Genomic DNA, 19,338 nt, shown 5'->3' with positions numbered 1-19,338 from the left:
TGGGCTTGAAAGGCAGATGATTTCTTTAACCAGAGGTGTTTGGGGCTAGCCTGTCCTTCCAGGTGGGCAGCATTAATGTCAGTGGATTTTGCTGGGTCTCCCCATTCCCAGAGCGGGCACCCGTCCTCCTGCAGCACTAAGCACCACATCTGCATGGCTTTTACACACCTCCAGGGATGGTGATTCAGCCACCATCCCAGGAAGCCTGTTCCAGGGTTCAGTAACCCTTTCAGCGAAGAAGCTTCTTCTAAGATCTAATCTAAACCTCCCCTTATGCAACTTGAGGCCATTTCCTCTTGTCCTGAAAGTCCCCCTCATGGCCAGCACGCTGCCTCAAGGTCTGATCCAAAGGGTGTCTCAGAGCCTCTGCTCCAAAGATGCTGCTGGGCACACACATGGCTTGGAGAGAGGCAGGTGGAGGCTGCTGGACCTGCTGTGGGGGGTCGGGGGATGCTCTGGCCATGGTGAGGACCCTCCATGCTCCTGTCTCCTCACAGGGGCTCTGCGGGTTGCCAGGTCCCCGGGGATCGCCTGGTGTGACAGGGCTGTATCCATCAGCCAATAAACAGCTCATTGCACCGAAAGAATTATCTTTGCTGGCATTAAGGTCGGCTGTAACACAGACATTATTACTAGCAGGAGGCATATAAGTAGAGCCTGTGGCAGATCACAGCCTGTAACTCTTTATTATTTATACCGGAGCTCCCGGGAGGCAGAGGCGCGGGGCCCCGGAGCCGCGGGGACACTGTGCTGGCCCTGCCCTCTGGCCCTGTCCTTCATGGGGACACCCTGGGTTGGGACACAGGGGGCAGAGAGCTGCAGGGACATGTCCAGCCATAGCCCCTCCTGTGTGCTGCTGGCTACGGGTCCTGCCCTGGCCGGGTCTGTGCTCCATCCGAGTCTTGTTTTAGTCAGGAAAGATGTGGGAGTGAATAAAACCTGGAGGACACCCAGGGCTGTGGTGGGGTTGGGCCGGTCGGTTCTGCTCGTGGTGCTGCTGGTGCTCTGAAGAGCATCCCAGTGGCTGAGCACCCCACGGGCAGCCTGCTCATGCTCAGTGAGCCGAGAGCCCGTCAGGGATTCACCAGCCTCATCCTTCATGGTATTAAGCTCAATTTTTCTCTGCCTGAGTCTCCCGGGGACACGTGCAGGCTTTCCTGCAGCTCCCGCCCAGCCCCAGGGTGATGCTAAATGCCAACACTGGTGGGAAAACAGAGGCCATCCTGGCCACCTGACATTGCCATGGAAATCCTGATACCCTTCTGCACTTTATGGAATGAAAATGTGCCTGTGCTAGAAGTTGTTATCAAAAATAGAAGCATTTTATCTATCTTTAGTACAGAACACAGATTGCACGGAGACATTCAATTTGGAGTCAATTTAAATTTCAATTGTCTGTGAAATCTAAATCAATAGGCTATAGTTCAATGGTGCTTTAATAAAACAGGACATAACAGAGAAATCATTAGGGATTACATATGATAAGAGATTGAAAACAGTGTCTGTGTAATGGTGGAGGAGCCATTAGAGAATTACCTCAAGCATTTGCAAGTAAACCAACAGCCCCCTTCTCCTCCTGAGACTAACAAGAAGACTTAATTGTGCTGCAGCAGCTAAAAATACATCTCTGCCAGCCCCTGGATTGGCAGACAATTTACAGGGACACAAAACCATCAGGGTGCTGTGTGGCTCCAGCCAGCTCTGCTCCCAGCCACCCCTTGTCCCTGGTCCCTCTGCCCAGCCGTACTCCAAGCCACTGTGCGTGGGGAGGCTGCAACTCCCTTTTGTGTCCCCAGCAGGAAAAACCCCCTCCCCAATTAACAGGAAGGTGATTGAGGGTCTGGGCAGCTCTGGACACAGCCAAGTAATTAGAGGCAGTAACTACCTGAGGTGATGTATTACCCCGGGTTCAGCCTCCCCCTGATTTATGTGGATGATGCGACACAGCGCTGCTCCCAAACAGCATTATTTAACTTTTATTTGCATTTAATAATAATTCACTTTTCCTTAGCTCGTTGCAAATTATCACAATCAGACTGCAGATGAGATTGGATTTCATCAGCTCTGGTTTCCCGCTCCTGGGTGAGAGAATCATCTGCATAGAAATGGTGTTCTGGGGGTGGGAGGGGAGGGCAACCACTGCTCCTTTGCAGGGGGGCAGCCCTGGCCCTCACCCACAGGGGACAGCTGACCCAGTACTGCAGGGGTGGGTGACTCTTGGGGACAGTGGCTGATGGGGTGGCTGGGTGGGAAGGAGTCCAAAGGAAGGGATGTGCCAGGGCTCCACTGGTCCCAGCTGCTGGAGGAGAGGGGAGGCAGTGAGGAGGGGAAGAGAGGAGGTTAGATCGGGTTGGGTTAGGTTGGATTGAGTTGGGCTGGATTGGATTGTCCTCCACAGCATTGCTTGGCATTGCAGAGCACTGCAGAGCACTGCACTGCTCAGTGCAGCACTGCATCCTGCAGCACCACATCAGCTTTCCCGGCACTGCTCACGCAGCTGGAGGCCAAACCAGCCCCTCTCCAGGCTGGAGGCTTCTGTCCTTGCTGCTGGCAGCAGGATGCTCCAGTGCTTGTCCCCAGCCACTACCCTGCAGCTTGCTGGGGCTGTGTGGCTTCACCAGGCAGTGTCCCCCAATGACAATTAAACTAGAAGTAGTTTTAATTGCTGCAAACCCCACTTGCGCTGGTCTAGGAGGGGATCAAGGCAACAGAAGACACAAGAGTTTTGCAAGGTTGTCCAAAAAACCTCAAGACACACAAAGTGTCCCTGACCACTGCAGGGGGACAAAGTCAGGGCAGCAGAGAGCTGCAGCTGTGTGTGTGTGTGTGTGTGTGTGCACTGAGGCATTTGCTAGTCTGAAATTTAACATGGAAGTGCAAGGATTGAACTGACTGGGAAATCTCCGTCCCTCTCGGGGGTGTGAAGGGGCTTGTGGCCTTAGGCTGCCAGGAAGGCACAGAGCTGATGCTGAAGCTGCTGCTCAGGGGCAGAAAGCTCAGCAGGGCTGAAGAAGGGCTTGTTTCCCCATTTTATACAAGCGTGATAAGGAAAAATATCTAAACCCAAGATGAACAATTTCAATAAGAAACCCAGTGAAGTTAAGGGCATTTGAGAAATGTTTTTACAACCTTTGGTTAACCTGCAGTAACAGCTGTTTGAGTGTGTATAAATAAGACTATTCTGTGGAGGAGACAGGAGAAATTGGTTTTATTTTAAAGGACACTGTTTGGCTCCCACGGCACGGTGGCATCCCAGGAAATATTGTGTGGCGGCGGCTGCGCGTCATGCTTAACACTCAGAAATGCAGCCATGGAGAGCAGTACATTTGCTGGCTCCTGACAGCTGGAAAGCTGAGGTGTATTTTAAAATCAGCTTCTCTCTCAGAAGGAAAATTTTGCGAGGGATGCAGATGAAAAAAATACTCTTTGAACAGCCAGGATGCTTCCTGGGTGTGAGCTGCCTGGCCAGGGGTGTGAGGGTCATGGTTTGGGGGTGGTGGGGGGTGTGGAGGAGGCTCAGAGGGGCTGCCTGGGGCTGCCTTGCTGGCAGTGCTGCATCTGTGTCCCTGGAGCATCCCTGTCACCTGCATCTCAGCTCAGGACAGAGGTGCCCCAGCCCTGGGTGCTGCCACCCACCCTCCTGGCACTGCAGGACAGGGACTGTCACTGTCCCCAGCCCTGGGAAATACATCTCCTGCCATAACAGACATAAAATACAAATATTCCCCAATGCCCCTTTTGTTAGAAAAAATCATGGCCCAGGTTGGAACCAGAGACATTCTTTTCTCTACCTGAAAATAAAAGTGTCACGCTGCTTGCCACTTCAAACCCTGCCAGAGAGGACTCAGGAGTGCACTAAAGAGTGAGGCTTTAAGCCTCACTGTTAAGAATTACTAGAGATCCACTGGGCAGCGTGGAAATACAAGAAATACTACAATGCCAGTGCTAAAACCTAATGAGAAATGGAACAAGCTGAGACAGAAGCTTAACAAGAAATACTGGACAAGTCCCCTAAGAAAAACTACAGGCAGCAGCAGGGAGGAGCTGCCAGCCAGCTCTGCAGCTGTATTGATCAGGGCTGGAGAAATAAGAGGAGGCCTTTGGAAAGTAGATAAACAGGGAGATATACAACAGGAGAGGTCCAGAACTGATGAAAAGAGGAGAAAATGCAGCTTAAATCAAAGGACAAATACACAGAAAGAGAAAAGGTAATAGGATTTGTGTTTATGGCTAAAGAAGAGAGTTGTGGGAAGGTGATCAGACACAGTGGTAATTGAAAAGAAATGGAAAATGTAGCTCAGTATAAATATTTTCTTGGGAGAAAGTGGGCTGATAACTTGAAACAAGTCGTAATTAATATCAGTTCTAACCTGAATCAGGGAAGAATATGCAGGGAGGTGTGCAGGGCAGGGCTGCCATAGGGCAGGGGTACCATGGGGCAAGGCTGTAGGGTTCTCTGCCCACAGTGGGGCAGCAGACAGGCAGGCAGGACGCTCTGTCTGTGCGGGGGGTTGCTGCTGGCTCGGAGGGCATCACCGTGTTAGCCCCAAAGTCACAGGGCCCCAGGGATGGGGACCAAGCAGAGGGTCCCTGCCCCTCACAGCCTTGGAGCAGGGGGTCCGGGACCTGCGGTGGGGCTGGGGGACCGTGCTCTGTGGGCTGCTGCTGCCCCCACCTCCCAGAGCCCGCGCCATAAAGCAAGGAGCCGATACACAAATTCTCCGCCTCCTGCCTACTAAATCTCGCCTGTCTCTGACTTGCTGCAAGACGCGCTCACCAGCATGCAGAAAATACGTGCTGGGTGCGGGAATTTGCAGCTGCCTCCCCGGCTCCGGCAGGGGTGGGAGGCTCCCGTGCCGGGGGGCTGGGGGCTCAGCATCCTGCGTGTGCCCCCTGCACACCCGCGGCCTTTCCTGGGCGAGGGCGGGAGCAGCCAGCTCTGCCCGCTGCCTCAGGAACATGTGCCCCACTGCCTGGGGGGAGCTGGGCCTGGAGCTCTGCATCCCACCCGGCTGAAGGAGTGAGCAGGACCCTGAGCCCCGGGTGGGCTGGGGACTCCCAGGTGGGCTGGGCACCGGAGGGGGTGGGGGTGGTGGGGGGCCCGTGGCGTCCGACCCAGTGCTGCCCATCCATACCTTTCCCAGAGGGGGGCTTGGGGGCGGCAGCCGGTGGGGGGGGGGTGCCTATTTCCAGGGAGCGCTGCAGCCCCCCCGCCCCTCGCAGCTCTCCAGCCGCTCCGCACGGTTGCCATGGCAATGAGAGAGGAAGGTTCCCTTGGCTCCCGTGATGCTCGGCTCCCGCGTTCCTCCGCATCTCCGCATGGCCGCGGCCGCGCAGCCGGCCCGCCGCTGAAATATTAATCAGAGATAATTGCCAGGAAGCCGCCCCCGGGCCCCGTGCTGAGCGCGGCAGCTGCCGGCCCAGCCCCCGCCTTGCCCTCCGTGGCATCGTGCCGTCCCAGGACGTGTGGGGACTCCTGGTGTCCCCAAACCTGGCCTGGACCAGGGCCAGCTGTCCCTGCGGTGACAACATCATCGGGCTGGTCCCCTCTCTCCTCCCAAATGCCGCTAAACCCAGATATTTCCCACATCTGAAAAAAAGTAATTAAACGGAAAGGTCGCTCTTATTTATTCTTATGTTATGCAAGCCCCGAGCTATCGAGTAGTAAAATGAAGTCTCAGAAGCATTTAATGAAGGATGGGGCTGGAGACAGGACCTGAGTGGGGAGCAGCGTGGGGCCGCTCCGGGGCTGGGTAGATGCTGCCAAGCCGGTGGGAGCTGGCAGCCCCAGCTCTGCCCGGCTGCTGCTGCTCAGGATTTGCAAAAAGCAAAGCGGAGGCAGCGGGTGGGCTCCCAGGAAAACAGCACATCCCCTGCCGAGACACCCCATGTACAGCTCCGGGGCTGCCGCAGCCCTGGCACTGCCCGGCGGGCACCTGCTCTGCCGGGCGCAGCCTTTGGCATTGACTGTGCCAGAGCCTGATATTCGCAGGGGAAGAATTTGTTTTAATAGGGCCCCATGGAGACATCAGAGCAATTTTCAAGGAGGTTTGAAGCCACCGGGAAGCTTATTAGATCGGTTCTGCAGAGTTAATTTGATGTTGGTAATCAGTGAGCAAGTTAAGCAGTTAAGGAGATGGTGGCTGCTGAATGGTTTGGCTGTTTACCCTGCTTGTAAGCAGTGGTTACTAATGAGTGGCTCATGAATATGAATGAGAGATGATTACAGTGTGGAAAGGGCAGTCAGCAAACCATAAACTTAATTTTAATCTTTTTATTATCAAAGTCACGTTATTAATAATGGACTTTACATTAAGACCGAGCTTCATCAGCCAATGACTGCGTTCCCTTGCTCCCCTGCACTGCTCAGCACCAGGCTCTGCAGGGGGCTGAGGATGGACCTGCCACACTGTTATGTGCCCATCACCAGGGCACCTGGTCTCCTCCATCAGCATGGGCTGAACCACCAGTGACCCTCACCCACCTCCCCGCCCAGGGCGATGCTTGTAGAGTGGTAGAAGACCCTCCACCCTCTCCTCCCCCAGAGCACAGCAGCCACATCCCACCAGCCAGGAGAACCCGGGTCACCATGGAGGTGTCACCATCACGACTGCCCCTCACCCTTCCTAAAAGGACTGTCCTATTGTCTCTCTGCCTAATTAATTATAATTATTTTCTTATGGCACTGTTGATATGGGCTGCTGTAACGAGGCAGCAGTTCCTGTGTGAAATGCTGAAGCAAGGAATGTAGAACATGTTAAAAAATATTAATCTACAAATGAAAATGATTTTAATTGGATTCTGCCTTTGGGGTCGGGTCACTGTTACATTTTCAATCAGAGTTGTCCAGTCAGCAAAGCGGCTGCTCAGCCCTTTCAAATGGAAACGGCGAGTGGCTTGCAGAGGTTAATAGGAATGTTGGAAAATAAATAGGTTATTGATTGATAATAACAATAAGCTGACTCCAGTCCTACCTTGGTGACCTTCCCTCACCCAACTTAGAGAAAACTCAGTTAGCATCTAATTATGGATCGCCTTACAATCCCACCTATTAATGAGAGCGCGTGGCAGCGCGGGCCAGGAGCGGAGGGGAGAGCCGGAGCACGGCCGCTCCCCAGGGATCTGTGCCCAGGGAGACAGGGCAAGGAATCCTGGCTCTCCCCAGTCCCCCCACTGCTGCTGAGGGATTCGTCCAGTGGGCTTCCCCCTTGGGAATCGCCAGGCCGATCTATCCCCAGCACTGAGCACCCAGTGGGGTGACCAAGAGGCTTCCCTTCCTAAAGCATCCTTGCCTGCCGGGAATTGAGTCCCCATGGGGTGCATGGGTGAAGCTCCAGGCAGGCTTGAAATACTTATCCCAGTGCCCAACCCACTGGCAGCCACTGCCTTGTTTTGCAAAGGTGGCAGAAGAAAGGATGGTGGCTTTGCATGCATGAATGTTTGTAACTGACAATTTAATTGCCTGCTGCTAACAAGTTTTGCCATTTCAGGTACATTGGCCCTTCCCTGTTCTCCCTGGTTTCCAGGGGTATTTGGGTGCAATGGTGTAAACACCATTAAAAGACACCCAGAAAGTTTCCAAGACATGTTTCACTTTGCCCTGGCCCAACTCCTTACCATTTTCAGAATATTAACTTGGTGGATCATTAGTTGTGGGAATGAGAAGTGGCCAAAAATAAATTAAACCAGGGACTCCATTATTTTAATTAATGTTACTTCCACCTTCCTAATGAGGTTAGGCCAAGAGGCCCCATGTGCAGCCACATTTCAAATCATACAGTGACATTTGGGCCAAACACAGTCCCCTCGAGGTGGCCCTGAGAGATGCTGGGGACAAAAAGCACACGATGCTTCCCAGGATCGAGCTCTGGGGCTCAGGAAAAAGCCTCACTGAGGATCAGAGTGATGGGTGTGTGGCACTGGCACTGCCACCTGACTCAGTGCCTGTGAGAAGAGCACAGCTCTGCCTGCCTCCCAGAGGGAAGGGAGGGGAAAGATGGAAAACGGGTGGGTTTTTTAATGTCATTTTTGCAGCTCTGGGGACAGGGCAGAGGCACCCGCGGCGCTGGTGGCAATGGCACCGCTCCATGCCCAGGTGGCACCACAAGGAGATGCACATGGGCAGCATTTCTCTTGCCTGGACACCCCATCTGGCAACATGTGTGGGAGAGATGTGTCAAAACGCTGCTCCTGGGGGGAAAACACGGCAGGCAGGGCTGCTGCCTGCCCGCTCCACCGAGCGGGGGCTGCACTGGGGCCTCAGGTCCCTCTGCCCGCACTTCTGCCTCTGGCTGCTGGTGAGGGCTGCGGGCAGGGCCCCGCTGAACTGGGGGCGGGATTGCGGGCGGGGTCCTGCCGAGTTGCGGGCGGGATTGCGGGCAGGGCTTTCCCGGAGCACGAGCTCCACCTGCCGCCGCCCTGCCGGGCCGGTACCGGCAACTCCCGGTCCCCCCGCTCCCGCCGTTCCCGCCCCGCCCGCGGCTTCCCCCGCCGACCCCCCGAGCCCCGGGCCCGGCCCCGCTGCGGGGGGTGTCTGTGCGGGGCAGTGCCCGGCCCCGCACCCCGCGCTGCCTGCCCTGGATGTGACACCCCCTCCTGCACCCTCCCCGCCCCGGCGCGAAGCCGCTTCTTCCCAAGGGCCGTGGCATCTCTGTTCCCTCCTGCCCTGACACTCCGTCCGGCCCCCCCGCGCCCCACATTGCCCTACTGCACGGTGCACATGGGAGCTGCCCCCCCCCGCCCCCGCCCATCCCTGCCCGTCTCCCCCCGCCTCCTACACCCCACAAAGACACCAGACGGCAGGGAGGTTGCACACTTGCCATGTTCACAGAAGATATTACAGGCAGCAAGGACATCCTTGGGGCCGTGGGGACCCGCGGGGCTCCCACTCACACCACTAAGGCAGTCCCAGGCCTCCCCTCCCCAGAGGGTCCCCTCCCCACTCCTGCACCCAGCCCCACCCCGGCCGTGCCCACCGGGTGAGGGGTGGCTGCGGGGTCCCGGCCAAGCAGGACAAGGCACCCCAGGGCCAGGCACCATCCTAGACCCCTGTCCATGTCACTCTGGGGTGCTGGGGCAGAGCGAAGGAACAGCTCGGCTGTTTTGTGAAGCCTCGCACCCCCGAGTCCCCAGTGCCCTGTCCCCACCAAGGGGTCTGTGGGTAGCACTTGCTACTTGTGCAGGATTGCACTTGAATCCTCTGGACCATCTGGGTGACCCGTGGTCCCATCACCCTCATTAACCAGCCTAGGGAAGTCCCTCAAGACTGGCTGGAAGGCTGCCCTGAAGCTGGAATTGGGGTGTCTGTAGGGCCAGAGAGGTCAGCACCTCATGACGGGTGGGTTTTGAAAACCCCAGCCCAGTACTCAAGGTGCTTCCAACCTGTGCAGGAGCCCTGGACCTGCCTTCCCTGTGATCGACCTAGCTTTTCCTCTCCCCATGCCTCTGCTGGACCCTTTGCCCCTACCTGCAGCAGGGCATTGCCTGCCCCTTCCATCAAACACAGGAGCATCAGCCCAAAACTCCCCCCTGATCCCAGCCATGCCAGCAGGAAGGGAGGCAGTTGGTTAGTGGGTTAAGGTGGAGGTTGGGAGCCACGGAGCTGGGCAAGAGGGATCCTCGTCAGTGTTGGAGCTCAGCAAGACCCCCCAGCTGGAGGGCCAGGCTATGGTCAGTGCAGGACACAAGCCAAGAGAGAGAAGCCAGAGCTGGATGCTGGCCTGATCTGCACACCCCTGGACAGATCTGCCCTGACCCTTGGATGAGGCAGCCCCCCTCCACTCCTGTGTCCCCCTACCACCACACACTGGGATGTCCTGAGTCAGCCCCTATCCCAGCCAGCAACCATCCTCTCCTGGAGCACAGGGCTTGGCTCTGCCCTGCTGGTCATGGCAGCAGTGCCACTGGTGCAGCCAGCACTGCTGTCTTACTGGGGATCACCAGCCTGCATGACAAACCCATGCAGATGTGCCAGACCCTGGAGCTTTAACCCTGGAAAGGCAGGGGACATCTATCTGACTGGCTGACAGACAGAAAGCAGAGAAGATGCCCCAACAGTGCCCTGGCAGAGCCCCCTCCAGTGCCTGCTACCTTCTCCTGCCTGCTCCTGCCCGTTTGGGGGTCACCCTGCAAGTACCAACCCAGCAGTTAGTTAGATGCAGCCCTCGGCACCGTGCGGTTAGTCAGGACAACGCTGCTGGCAACGGCTTCCACATGCAGCAGAGGCACAAGAGAAACTGTGGAGAGACAAAGGGAGTGAAGAGAGAAGCCCTGGAGCGCCCGCGTGCCGGAGCAGGGAGCAGCTCCAGACCATTCCCCATGACGGGTGAACTGGGGCCCCAGGAGAGCCCCAAACTCAGGCTCTGGTGGGGCTCATGGCAATTGCATCGCTTTTTGGCTGAATTTCTCTGCAGTCTGGGTTTGCTGGACCTTTATGGCCATTACCCATTAACAGTCATCCTATTTCCATCCAGTCCCTATTCCTCATTTAGCCACATGAAATTTCTTGTCAAGCAGAAGGCCAATAGGGAGATTCTCAAAGCCCCCCAGCCTGAGCATCTTCCCTTCCCTCACACCGAATGGGAGACAAAGATGCTCAGCAGCACTGAGAATGGGGCTGCTGCAGGTTAGTGACCAGGAGTCCAGGAGGAGGACACGGTTCATTGTCATGGCGAACAGCACCCGCGAGTTAAAGTGCAAAGAGTATTTGTTAGTAGCAATACAAGTCAGGAACAGTTAGTACAGGTGGTTAGTAACAGAAGCATGACACAACTGGTCTGACTTAGAGGACATACAGACTAGAGGAGAAATGAAGAGAAAAGCAGCAAAAGGGTTAGTTTGTTTAATTCAGTTCAGGAATGTGTTAGTAACAGAGATCTACTGGCTTAAAAAGGAACTGAAAAGCTTCTGCTGATAAAACCGTTTTAGGCTCCTAGTCAGCAACAGACTCCACAGGCAGAGCTGGGCATGGTGTGTGGGGGGAAACCCCCTCCTGGTGCCAGCAAGGGGCAGGGGCTGGAGCGGGCTGCCCCCTGCCTGCAGCGGGGGGCTCGGGCTGCCAGCCCTGCCCGTCACCCCTGCAGCACCGCCCGGCACTTCCAATCCTACTTACCCAGCTTTTCTGTTCCCCTTTAAGGACAGCGCTGGCTGTTAGTGGGAGGTGAGACAGGGCGGTTAGTAGGGCATGCGCTGGAGCTGGTTAGTGGGTTAGTCCGTGTGCCAGGGGCCGTGGCAGCCCCGGCAGCCCTCGCGGCGGCGGGTTAGTAGGTTAATACGGGAGCAGAGCGGCAGCATGCAGAGCCGTCGTTACCCCCACCAGCCCAGGAGCACTTTCCTGGGAAGTGTCCGTCTGGGTCTTGCGGGAGCAGTGGGGCTCCCGCTAGTGAGAGCAGGAGGTGGTTTTGGGCTTTGCCACCAGATCGAGTTTGGGAAGGTGTTAGAGGAGGGTTTAGCCTGCACAGTGTAACTCACTTCTTGAACTGAATGCTTCACAGGGACCTGCCCTACTGTCCGTGTTGGCGAGGCACAAACCACCCGAGCAGCCTGTGCTCCCACACAACATGTGTTTCCTACCCCCAATGTGGGTGGGACAAGAGATGGGCTGCACGATCTCGGCAGTGCTGGCCTCTATCTTGGCATTACAGCACTAAAGAAGCTGGAAGAAGCAGAGAGAGGGAAGGGGTGAGGCATGGCTAGTGCTGCCCAGGGCAAGGGTACAGGCAGCTCTGCAAGAGCAGAGCCTCTGCCAAGGCAACAATGGCTGCACTGGGTCTCCACCAAGCCAGAGGAGAAAGGAGAAGGAGGTTCACCAAAGAAAACCATCACATGGAGCAGAGGAAAGGTGCCTGATAGCTTATTCCCTCCCCAGCAGAAGCTGCCTCCCCGTGGGGCTGCCTGCAGGAGCAGGCGGCTGTGCGGTGCTGATTGCCAAGGGGCAGCAGGAGCAGCAGCTCTGCACCATGCCCCAAAAACCAGGCTGGGAAGGGGCACCCAGGGCACCCCCTGGGTCACCTCCTCCTTCAGCATGAGCTCCTTCTGGTCCCCAAGAGGATGCTTCTCCATTTTGTACTCTAAAGGACTGTAATGCCTGCCACGAGCTGTGTCTGCTCTCAGTCCCCAACCCCAGCACTCCTGGCTCTCCCGCCTGCTTGGGGAACACTTGCTGGCACAGGGCAGCAGGGAGATGGTCACACCTGTTTATGGGGCCACTGTTAGCCCCACGTGACCCCACAGAGGCCATGCCACAGGCACCTCAGAGTGATGCACTGCCCCTGGCCCTCCCCACAAAAGGGAGTGCAGGCAGTGTCCTGCTGGGACCTGGCACCAGCAGTGCAGAGCCCTTCCAGAGCAGAACTCACCAGGACTTTGCTGACAGGACAAGCAAGATCAGTGAGGACAACCAGGGTCCCTTGTAGGCCATCATGTCTCCCTGGGGAGCCATCAGAGCTCCGTTCCCATCCCCTTCCCCTTCTCCCTCCTACATTGCTTTCAGTGGAGGAGATGTGTTTCATCCTGCCCACGCCCTGCCCACTGCTGGAGAGGGTATGTGGGGAGATTCCCACACTGGGTCTGGCCGGGATGCAGCAGCAGGAGGGAAGGGGACCCCAGAACCTTGTAGGAAACCGTGTGCACACGCAGACCCGTGTCCTCAGGTGTCACCAGTGCTGTCTCTTCGGCCATGTCCCCCGCAGTGGCCAGGCTGGTGGCTCTGGCCCATGGCAGCCAGCACCAGGTTGCTCTGCTGGGGCCAGCCTGGCTTTGGCATCCGTGTGTGGGTGGTGGTGGCTGCTCCCTGAGCCCTGGCTCTCCTCTGGGCACAGCCTGTCTGGTCGGACAGGGGCTGGGGCTGTGCCCCTGGGGCTGGTGGCACTGGGGAGCAGAGATGCTGTGAGACCCTGGGCAGTGCAGTGGCCACTCCCTCCCCACCACTGGGCACACAGGAGACACATCCTCTCATGCAGGTGGCCCTGGGGACAGTGACCTCCTGCATCCAGCTGGACCCTGGGGAGAACCCTTGAGGGGATGGGACTCTAGGGAGGAAGGCTGGCTCCAGGCTACCCAGAGCCCTCCTGGGTAGCAAGGAGAGGGGAGAGATGGGGCTGGCACCGTCCGTAACTTCCACCCTCCCCCCACGGGTCCTACCTGTGGTCACCAGCTACAGAAATGCTCTGCAATGTCCCCCCGTCCTGTCTGGCTGCTCTGCCACGGAGGCCGCACAGGGGACTGTGTGTGAACAGACCTCAGGTCAGTCATTAGCAGCTGCAAAAGAAAGCAACGAACGCAGCAAGGGAGAGCAACACGGCACATCGTCCTGGGGCAGGGCTGAGCCAGCGGGGATGCATCCTGCTGCTGGGATCCTGGCAGGGACGGAGGCAGGAACACAGCCAGAGCCTCCCTCAGCTCTGCTGTCATTCCTGTGCCTCCCCATACCTGCAGGATTAAAGCCCCAAGGCAGCATCGTCTGCTCTGACCCCCCTGCTGCTGGCACTGCTCCTGGCCCCCCCAGGGTAACCTGCACTTGTTCCCTGTGTGGCTGTGCTTGGCTGCCCACCACTGCTCCAGGGCACCCAGTGCATGAGGAAATGTCACCACCCCCTCCTGTGCCTGTAACCGTGCCCAGCAGGGATGACCCAGACCTGCCAGCAGGGATGACCCAGACCTGCCAGCAGGCATGGGGAGCACCACAGCAGAAATGGTGGCAATGGCCCAAACTGTCTGCTACTGGAACTGCCTGCACTGGGGACAGGGACTGCCTATCACTGCTTCTGCCTTTGTCACTGTCACTGCTGCTTCTGCCTCTGCTCCTGCCCTGCAGTTAAGCTGGGTCTCTGGGGTCCTGCTCATGCCGCTGGGCACAGCGTGTGGTCCCAGCTGCGCTGCTGTGGGTGCTGCTCCAGCTCTGCCCGTGCTGCCTGCCCTCCTCCTGCCCTGCTCCTGCAGAAAAGCCAAGCCGGCCGCGGGTCCCGGGGCTGTGATGACTCTGCAGTTCGGCTGCGGTTCATTGTGGCCGCACGTTGCAGGCGCTGCCAGCAGGACGGTCCCTCCCGCGGGGGCAGCACGTCCAGGCGGTATCTGCAAACCAGATGCTGTGGGGCCAGCCAGCGGGGCCAGGCTCAGGATCGGGGGCAGGCGTAGTTGGGGGGGGGGGCAGCGGCAGGCTCCAAAGATGCCATCGAGCACCTGGCAGATGGATTCCCTGCCTGAATCGGGTCGGGAGGTGCCTGTGGTGGGGCAGGCAGGAGGGGTCTGCAGGGGGTGACCCCTGTGGGGTGGCCTCTCTCACCCAGCAGTAAAGCACACCTCAGGAGACAGGGGGGAGAAAAAAAATGTTATGTGGGCAGCACTGAACCAAACTCCTCTCGTGCATGGCGAGGGGTGATTGCCAACCCCAAGCTCCAGCTGCCTCTTGCCACACCAGGCTGGTAGCACGTACAGTGCCTGAGCACCTCGAAGCAGCACTTGGGTTAAACGGGGGCTAAAAGCCCCCACAAGCAAGGAGGGGGCCGGATGGGAGCCCAAGCCAGTCAGAGAGGGACGTGAGGGCAGCCCACGAGCTGCCCTGTGCCTCTGCCATGCTGCTGCTCTGCTGCCCATGCCCCTAGGGACACCTCTGAGATGTGGCATCTGGGCACCCCAACCCCCCAGCTCCTGGTAGGGGGCTGCCACACACCCCTGCCCTTGGCCCTGCCAGCACTGCTGTCTCCCAGCAGAGCCCAGGCTCAGCGCAGCCCCGGCTCTGGTGCAGCCACAGCAGTGCTGGGTGCTGCCTCTCTTTGTCTGCAGCTCTCGGCTGGGCAGCGTGGGCAGCCTTGGGGAGGGGGAAGGGCAAGGGGGGGGAGAAAGGCTCCCTGCAAGTCCAGAAGCAGCTGGAAATCTAATTATTTCTGGGCTCTCCCAGGCAGGATATAATTGCAGACACAAAAGGCGGTGAGACAATGAGGGACAGAAAATGGCTCCCCAAAAGGAGCCCGGGCAGCATCTGTCAGGGGGAAGGGCTGTGCTGATCACCCTGGAGAGATGCTGGCCCCAGCCTCTCTAACCCCCTACCTAAGATCATCAGGTTTGGGAGAAAATGGTGGTTTCAAGACAAAGAAGTAAACCAGCATTTTGGCTACATTTCCTTCCAGGAACATTGAAAATCAGGCAAGAATCCATTTACCTGTCTCGAGCCCTATTCTTGATGAAGCGTCTGAAAAAAAAATACAAACAAGCGGTGTATCAGTTCACATTAATTCCGGTGGAGGGGCCGCAGAGGTTCCCAGCTGGAGCTGGGCATCGCCCGCCGGGCCGGGGTGCGGCTGGGAACACCCCGCTGCTCCTGCGCCTAACAAAGGGCCCAGGCACTCCTCGGGAGAAGGAAGCGGGGGATCCTGCCAGTGCTCGTGGCTTCGCGTGGGATTTATTTATAACCAGAATAGGAATATACCAGTGGGGGAGCATTTTTTTTTTTTTCTTGCAGACGGAGCCGCAGGAGCAGCAGCGGCCGCGGCTCCGGGCAGCGATGCCCCAGGACCGGCCGCGTCCCGGCTCCTGTTCGGGCACCGCGGCCGGAGGCGGGGGGGGACCCCGGGGCTCCGCCTGACTCCCCCGCACCCTCAGACACCCCCAGCCCCCCTCAGAGCCTGCAGAGGAGCCACATTTCCATCGGGAAAAGAGCCGAGCGACCCGTGAGCGCGGCGTTACCTGGTGTCCGGGGCGGGCTGGGCTGGGGCCGCGGCTCCGCACGCTCCCGGCCGCCGCGCAGCTTCTTTGTGCTGGAGCCTTCCAGAGAGCATCCCTGAGGAAGAGATTGCCATGCAAACTCCTCCTCCCCGCAGCCCCCGCCGGGCCCGCCCGGCCCTACCTACGGCGCAGGAGGATGCTGCAGCTCCCAGTCCATGGAAATGCTGGAAATGCGGCCGAGTCACCTGCCCCCCTCCCGCCCCCCGGCTCCACACCGCTCCCGCTGCGGCAGAGCCCGGGGGCACCCACCCCTTGGCAACCAGGGGACAGGAGCCACTGGCCACGGCCCCCACTGCGAAGGCCACCATCACCCCACTGCCAGGCCCCCGAACCACCGCGGTGGCCACTTCGGGTGGAGTGGGCACCTCATACCCGCAGGGGTGGCACAAGGGGTAGGGGACACGGGGCAGGGGGTGCTGCACAAAACCACGCGGGGACATGGTGTGCAGGATCCAGCCGGGCTTGGTGGGGACAAAAGGATGGCAGGCACCCCCAGCCTGGGCACGTCCTGACCACGGTGCCAACACAGGGAGGGAACCAGGAGTGCTGCAGCCCTGCCCGGCCATGCCCAGCAGGGCAGACCCCCATCCTGGGGCCCCAGGGGACTGAGGCAGCCCTTCCACAGCTCCTTGCTGCTGCTGAGCCCTTGCATTGTTCTCCAGGTCCCTGCTGTGTCCCCGGGGACCCACCGGTCCCACAGCCAGATGCTAGCCATGTCTGGCTGTGTGCTGGCCCAGATTCCAGTCCCCTGTGTCCTGGCGGGGCTGTGGGGCCGGGCACGGGCAGGGTGGGCTGGGCAGGACAGGGTTTCCCACCAGATGTGACCATGGAGGGGCTGGAAAGCTCAGCTCCTCCAGGTCTCCCTGACTGGCAGTCCCAAGACAGACTTGCCCTGGGGCAGCAGGAGGGTTTCACACAGCCCATCCCAAAACTTTTTGTTTCTTCTTCCATTCTGTTTTTTTAATTGTGATTTCCTGTGGAGAGAATTCCTTCCTGGGCAGCATTGTCTCTGATGGTGGTCCTGCTGCTGCAAAGGGCAGGAATGGGACATTTTCATCACATCAAACCTTTTCTCCAGAGCTCTTCTGAAATGACAGTTTTTCCAAACCAGCTTTTCCTGACACATTTTCAGCTTCAGTTAACCAGAGCTTTCTCACAATCTGAAGAAGATGGTTTACCAGCAGTCCCCAACAGCTTCTTGCTGCCCCAGGTTTCCTGCAGCAACAGCCCAGGCAGGGAGGGGCAGGTGCTGCCTGTGCCTGCTGTGCTGCTGGGGCAAACACGGTGCTGTGAGCCCGTGGTGTCACCTCACTGCTCCAGGGCAACACACGGTTTAGCCTGGTCCCCTGCACTGCTGCAGGCAGAGGGGCTTGCTCTGCTCTAGGCACAGGAGGTGGTGCAAGCTGGTGTGGGTGCAGGGGTTTGTGCATGGATGTTCATGAGGGCAGGGATGGGTGCAGGGAGGGGTGCGCAGAATGCAGCAGCAGCTGGCTGGAGCCTGCAGCTCCTTCCCACTCCTAAGAAAGGCTGAGGCCACTGGGGTCCTCCCCAGCCGTACTGGAGCTGGACCACAGATGGGGTTTGCAGGGTACCAGAGATGTGAGGGTCCTGCAGAGCCCCTGACCTGCAGCGGGGCTGGTGCAGGGACAGGACAGTGGGATGTGCAGTGTTGTGCAGGGGCTGCTGTGACTGACAGCACCTGGCTCCTCACCCCTGCACCGGGCCTGGACACCCTGCCCTGGCCCCACAGCTCCTCGAGGGGCCAGCAGGGGGGGCCGAGGACAGGCCAGCACACTGCACTGCAGCTCCACAGGGAGAGGGCAGGGGCTTCACCTGCCTGTGTTGGTGACATGGGTGCCGGTGCTGGCTGCAGGTGCAGGAAAGGATGGTCATTCCCTGCTCCTCAGGGTCACCCTTGCCCCTGCAGAGCCCCCAGGCGTGGCATCGCTCCTGGCCACGCACCCCCATGGCACCCCCTCCCCAACTGCCAGCGCCGCCTTGGACAACTGAGCCTTTATTGAGCTTTGTCCCCGTCACCCCGCGGGACAGACGGTGCCTGGTGCCACGGTGGCTCCAGCGGTCACTGCTGGACCCTGCGGATGGACTGGACCTGGCCTGTCTGCGCGTGGGAGCCCCACTCCCGCACGTGCTTGTACTCGCCCGCGTGGCTGTCGCTCTCCAGGAGGTACTGGAAGCCCCGGTACCCCGGGTACTGTGAGCAGACCCACCTGTGGCAGAGGAGAGAGAGTGGGCTCGGGGCTGGCAGGACCCTGCACCACGCGGTGCTGGGTCCTGGCAGGGTGCAAGTCCCCGGGGTACTCACGCTCCGGAGCGGACGAGGAAGGAGCCCACGGCGCTGCTGCCCCAGCCCAGGGCGGGCAGCGAGGGGCAGTCATCGCTCAGCTCCCCCCGCCTGCCCTGGAAGTTCTCCTGCTCGAAGAGCATCAGCCTGCTGCGCCCGTGGTCCTGCTGCCGAGAGGGGCACGGTGTGGGCACGGCTGCCCCCTGCCCCGCCCCTGGGCTGTGGGTGGGCTCCAGGGACCAGCCCCACAGCAGGGAGCTGGGTCGGGGGCACTCACGGCGCAGACGATGGGGCGGAAGGAGCACATCCTCTCCACATGGTAGGCGTTGCTGCCACTCCACGCCTCCCAGCACGGATACTCGCCGCGCTCCAGCACGAACTGCTGCCCCTGGAAGCCACAGTGCTCGAAGCCTGCCCACCTGCCAGGGGCAGAGCAGGGTGAGACCCCCACAGCACCCACTATCCCACTCACACCCAGGGCAGAGCCTGCTGCACCCTGCAGGGAAAAGGCTGTTCCCCGGAGGAGGCAGCCCCATGGTTCAGGTGGCAAGAGGCACTGGAGACCTCTGTCCTCCAACTCCCCTCCATCCGCGGCGTCCCACAGCATGTTTGGGAGGCAGCCCCTGTGTCCCCCACTCACGCCCCACTCTCGATCTTGCAGGAGCGGACGGTGCTGAGGCCATGCTCTGGAGTGCTGTAGCAGTCAGCTGTGAACTCGTGCTTCTTTCCCTGGAAGAAAGCCTCATCCCACACCACGATCTGGGGAGGACGAGGCAGGTCAGGAGGCTCCAGGGGAGCAGAGGCCCCAAGCAGACACTGCACCCCCATGCCCAGCTGCTCGTGGGACTCAGGCTGCGTGGCCAGTCCTGCCAGGCCCCCGTACCTTCCAGAGACCAGAGGATCTCCTGCAGCGGTGGGTCATGGTGGCTCTGCCAGGGCACAGGGGAGCATTAGAACCTGCCCGGGGCTGGTGCATTGCTGGTCCCTGCCTGCCTGGCCAGACCCACCAGCCCTATGCAGGGGGTTTGGCTCTTCCCTGGCACTCCCACTTCCTGACACTGGGCTTCAGGCCATGCCTGGCATGGACAGTGCAGGCAGATGAAGGCAGGAGCCTGCAGCCACCTGGTCTGCTCTGACGGGCTGGCTCCAGCCTCTGCCTGGATAAACTGCCCTCAGGAGCTGGGCAGGTCCCTTTGCCGGCAGTGTGGGAGGCAGCAGTGGGACGGCTGGAGCAGGAGCAGGCGCAGAGCACGGGCCAGGGCTCTCCCAGCCCACCCAGGGCTGTGTGTGGGGCAGCAGGTGCCTGGCAGGGCAGC

General features: G+C 59.2%; 1 protein-coding gene and 1 long non-coding RNA gene across 3 annotated transcripts; both read right to left on the bottom strand.

Moving 5' to 3' along the window:
• Positions 1-10,824: 10,824 nt before the first annotated feature.
• On the bottom strand, positions 10,825-15,743 carry LOC127391524 (uncharacterized). Of its 2 annotated transcripts, XR_007891049.1 has the most exons (3): positions 15,682-15,743; positions 13,141-15,187; positions 10,825-12,867 (listed from the first exon to the last, which is right to left on the bottom strand). It is a non-coding gene; the product is annotated as an uncharacterized LOC127391524 (long non-coding RNA). The 2 variants fall into 2 exon arrangements; XR_007891048.1 differs by having other exon boundaries at positions 10,825-15,187.
• Positions 15,744-17,718: 1,975 nt separating this feature from the next.
• CRYBA4 (crystallin beta A4) lies at positions 17,719-19,015 on the bottom strand. The gene is made up of 5 exons (XM_051634081.1): positions 18,906-19,015; positions 18,663-18,781; positions 18,300-18,441; positions 18,044-18,186; positions 17,719-17,948 (listed from the first exon to the last, which is right to left on the bottom strand). The coding sequence occupies exons 1-5, from the start codon at positions 18,996-18,998 to the stop codon at positions 17,801-17,803; spliced, it is 645 nt and encodes a 214-aa protein (XP_051490041.1). The 5' UTR covers positions 18,999-19,015; the 3' UTR covers positions 17,719-17,800.
• Between the last annotated feature and the right edge of the window lie 323 nt (positions 19,016-19,338).

This window comes from Apus apus, chromosome 16 (assembly GCF_020740795.1).
Source record: "Apus apus isolate bApuApu2 chromosome 16, bApuApu2.pri.cur, whole genome shotgun sequence".
Classification (NCBI taxonomy): Eukaryota; Metazoa; Chordata; class Aves; order Apodiformes; family Apodidae; genus Apus; species Apus apus.
Note: the sequence above shows the minus strand (reverse complement) of the source record. Positions and strands in the feature narration are given on the sequence as shown.

Bases quoted from the DNA above. Each gene is read 5' to 3' on its own strand.
- CRYBA4 (XM_051634081.1), bottom strand. From the start codon at position 18,998: ATGCACCAGCCCCGGGCAGGTTCTAATGCTCCCCTGTGCCCTGGCAGA. The intron at 18,442-18,662 runs GTGAGTGGGGGA...TGCCCCTGGCAG, and splicing joins TGCAAGATCGAGAGTGGGGC to GTGGGCAGGCTTCGAGCACT. The intron at 17,949-18,043 runs GTGAGTACCCCG...CCTCTGCCACAG, and splicing joins TTCCTCGTCCGCTCCGGAGC to GTGGGTCTGCTCACAGTACC.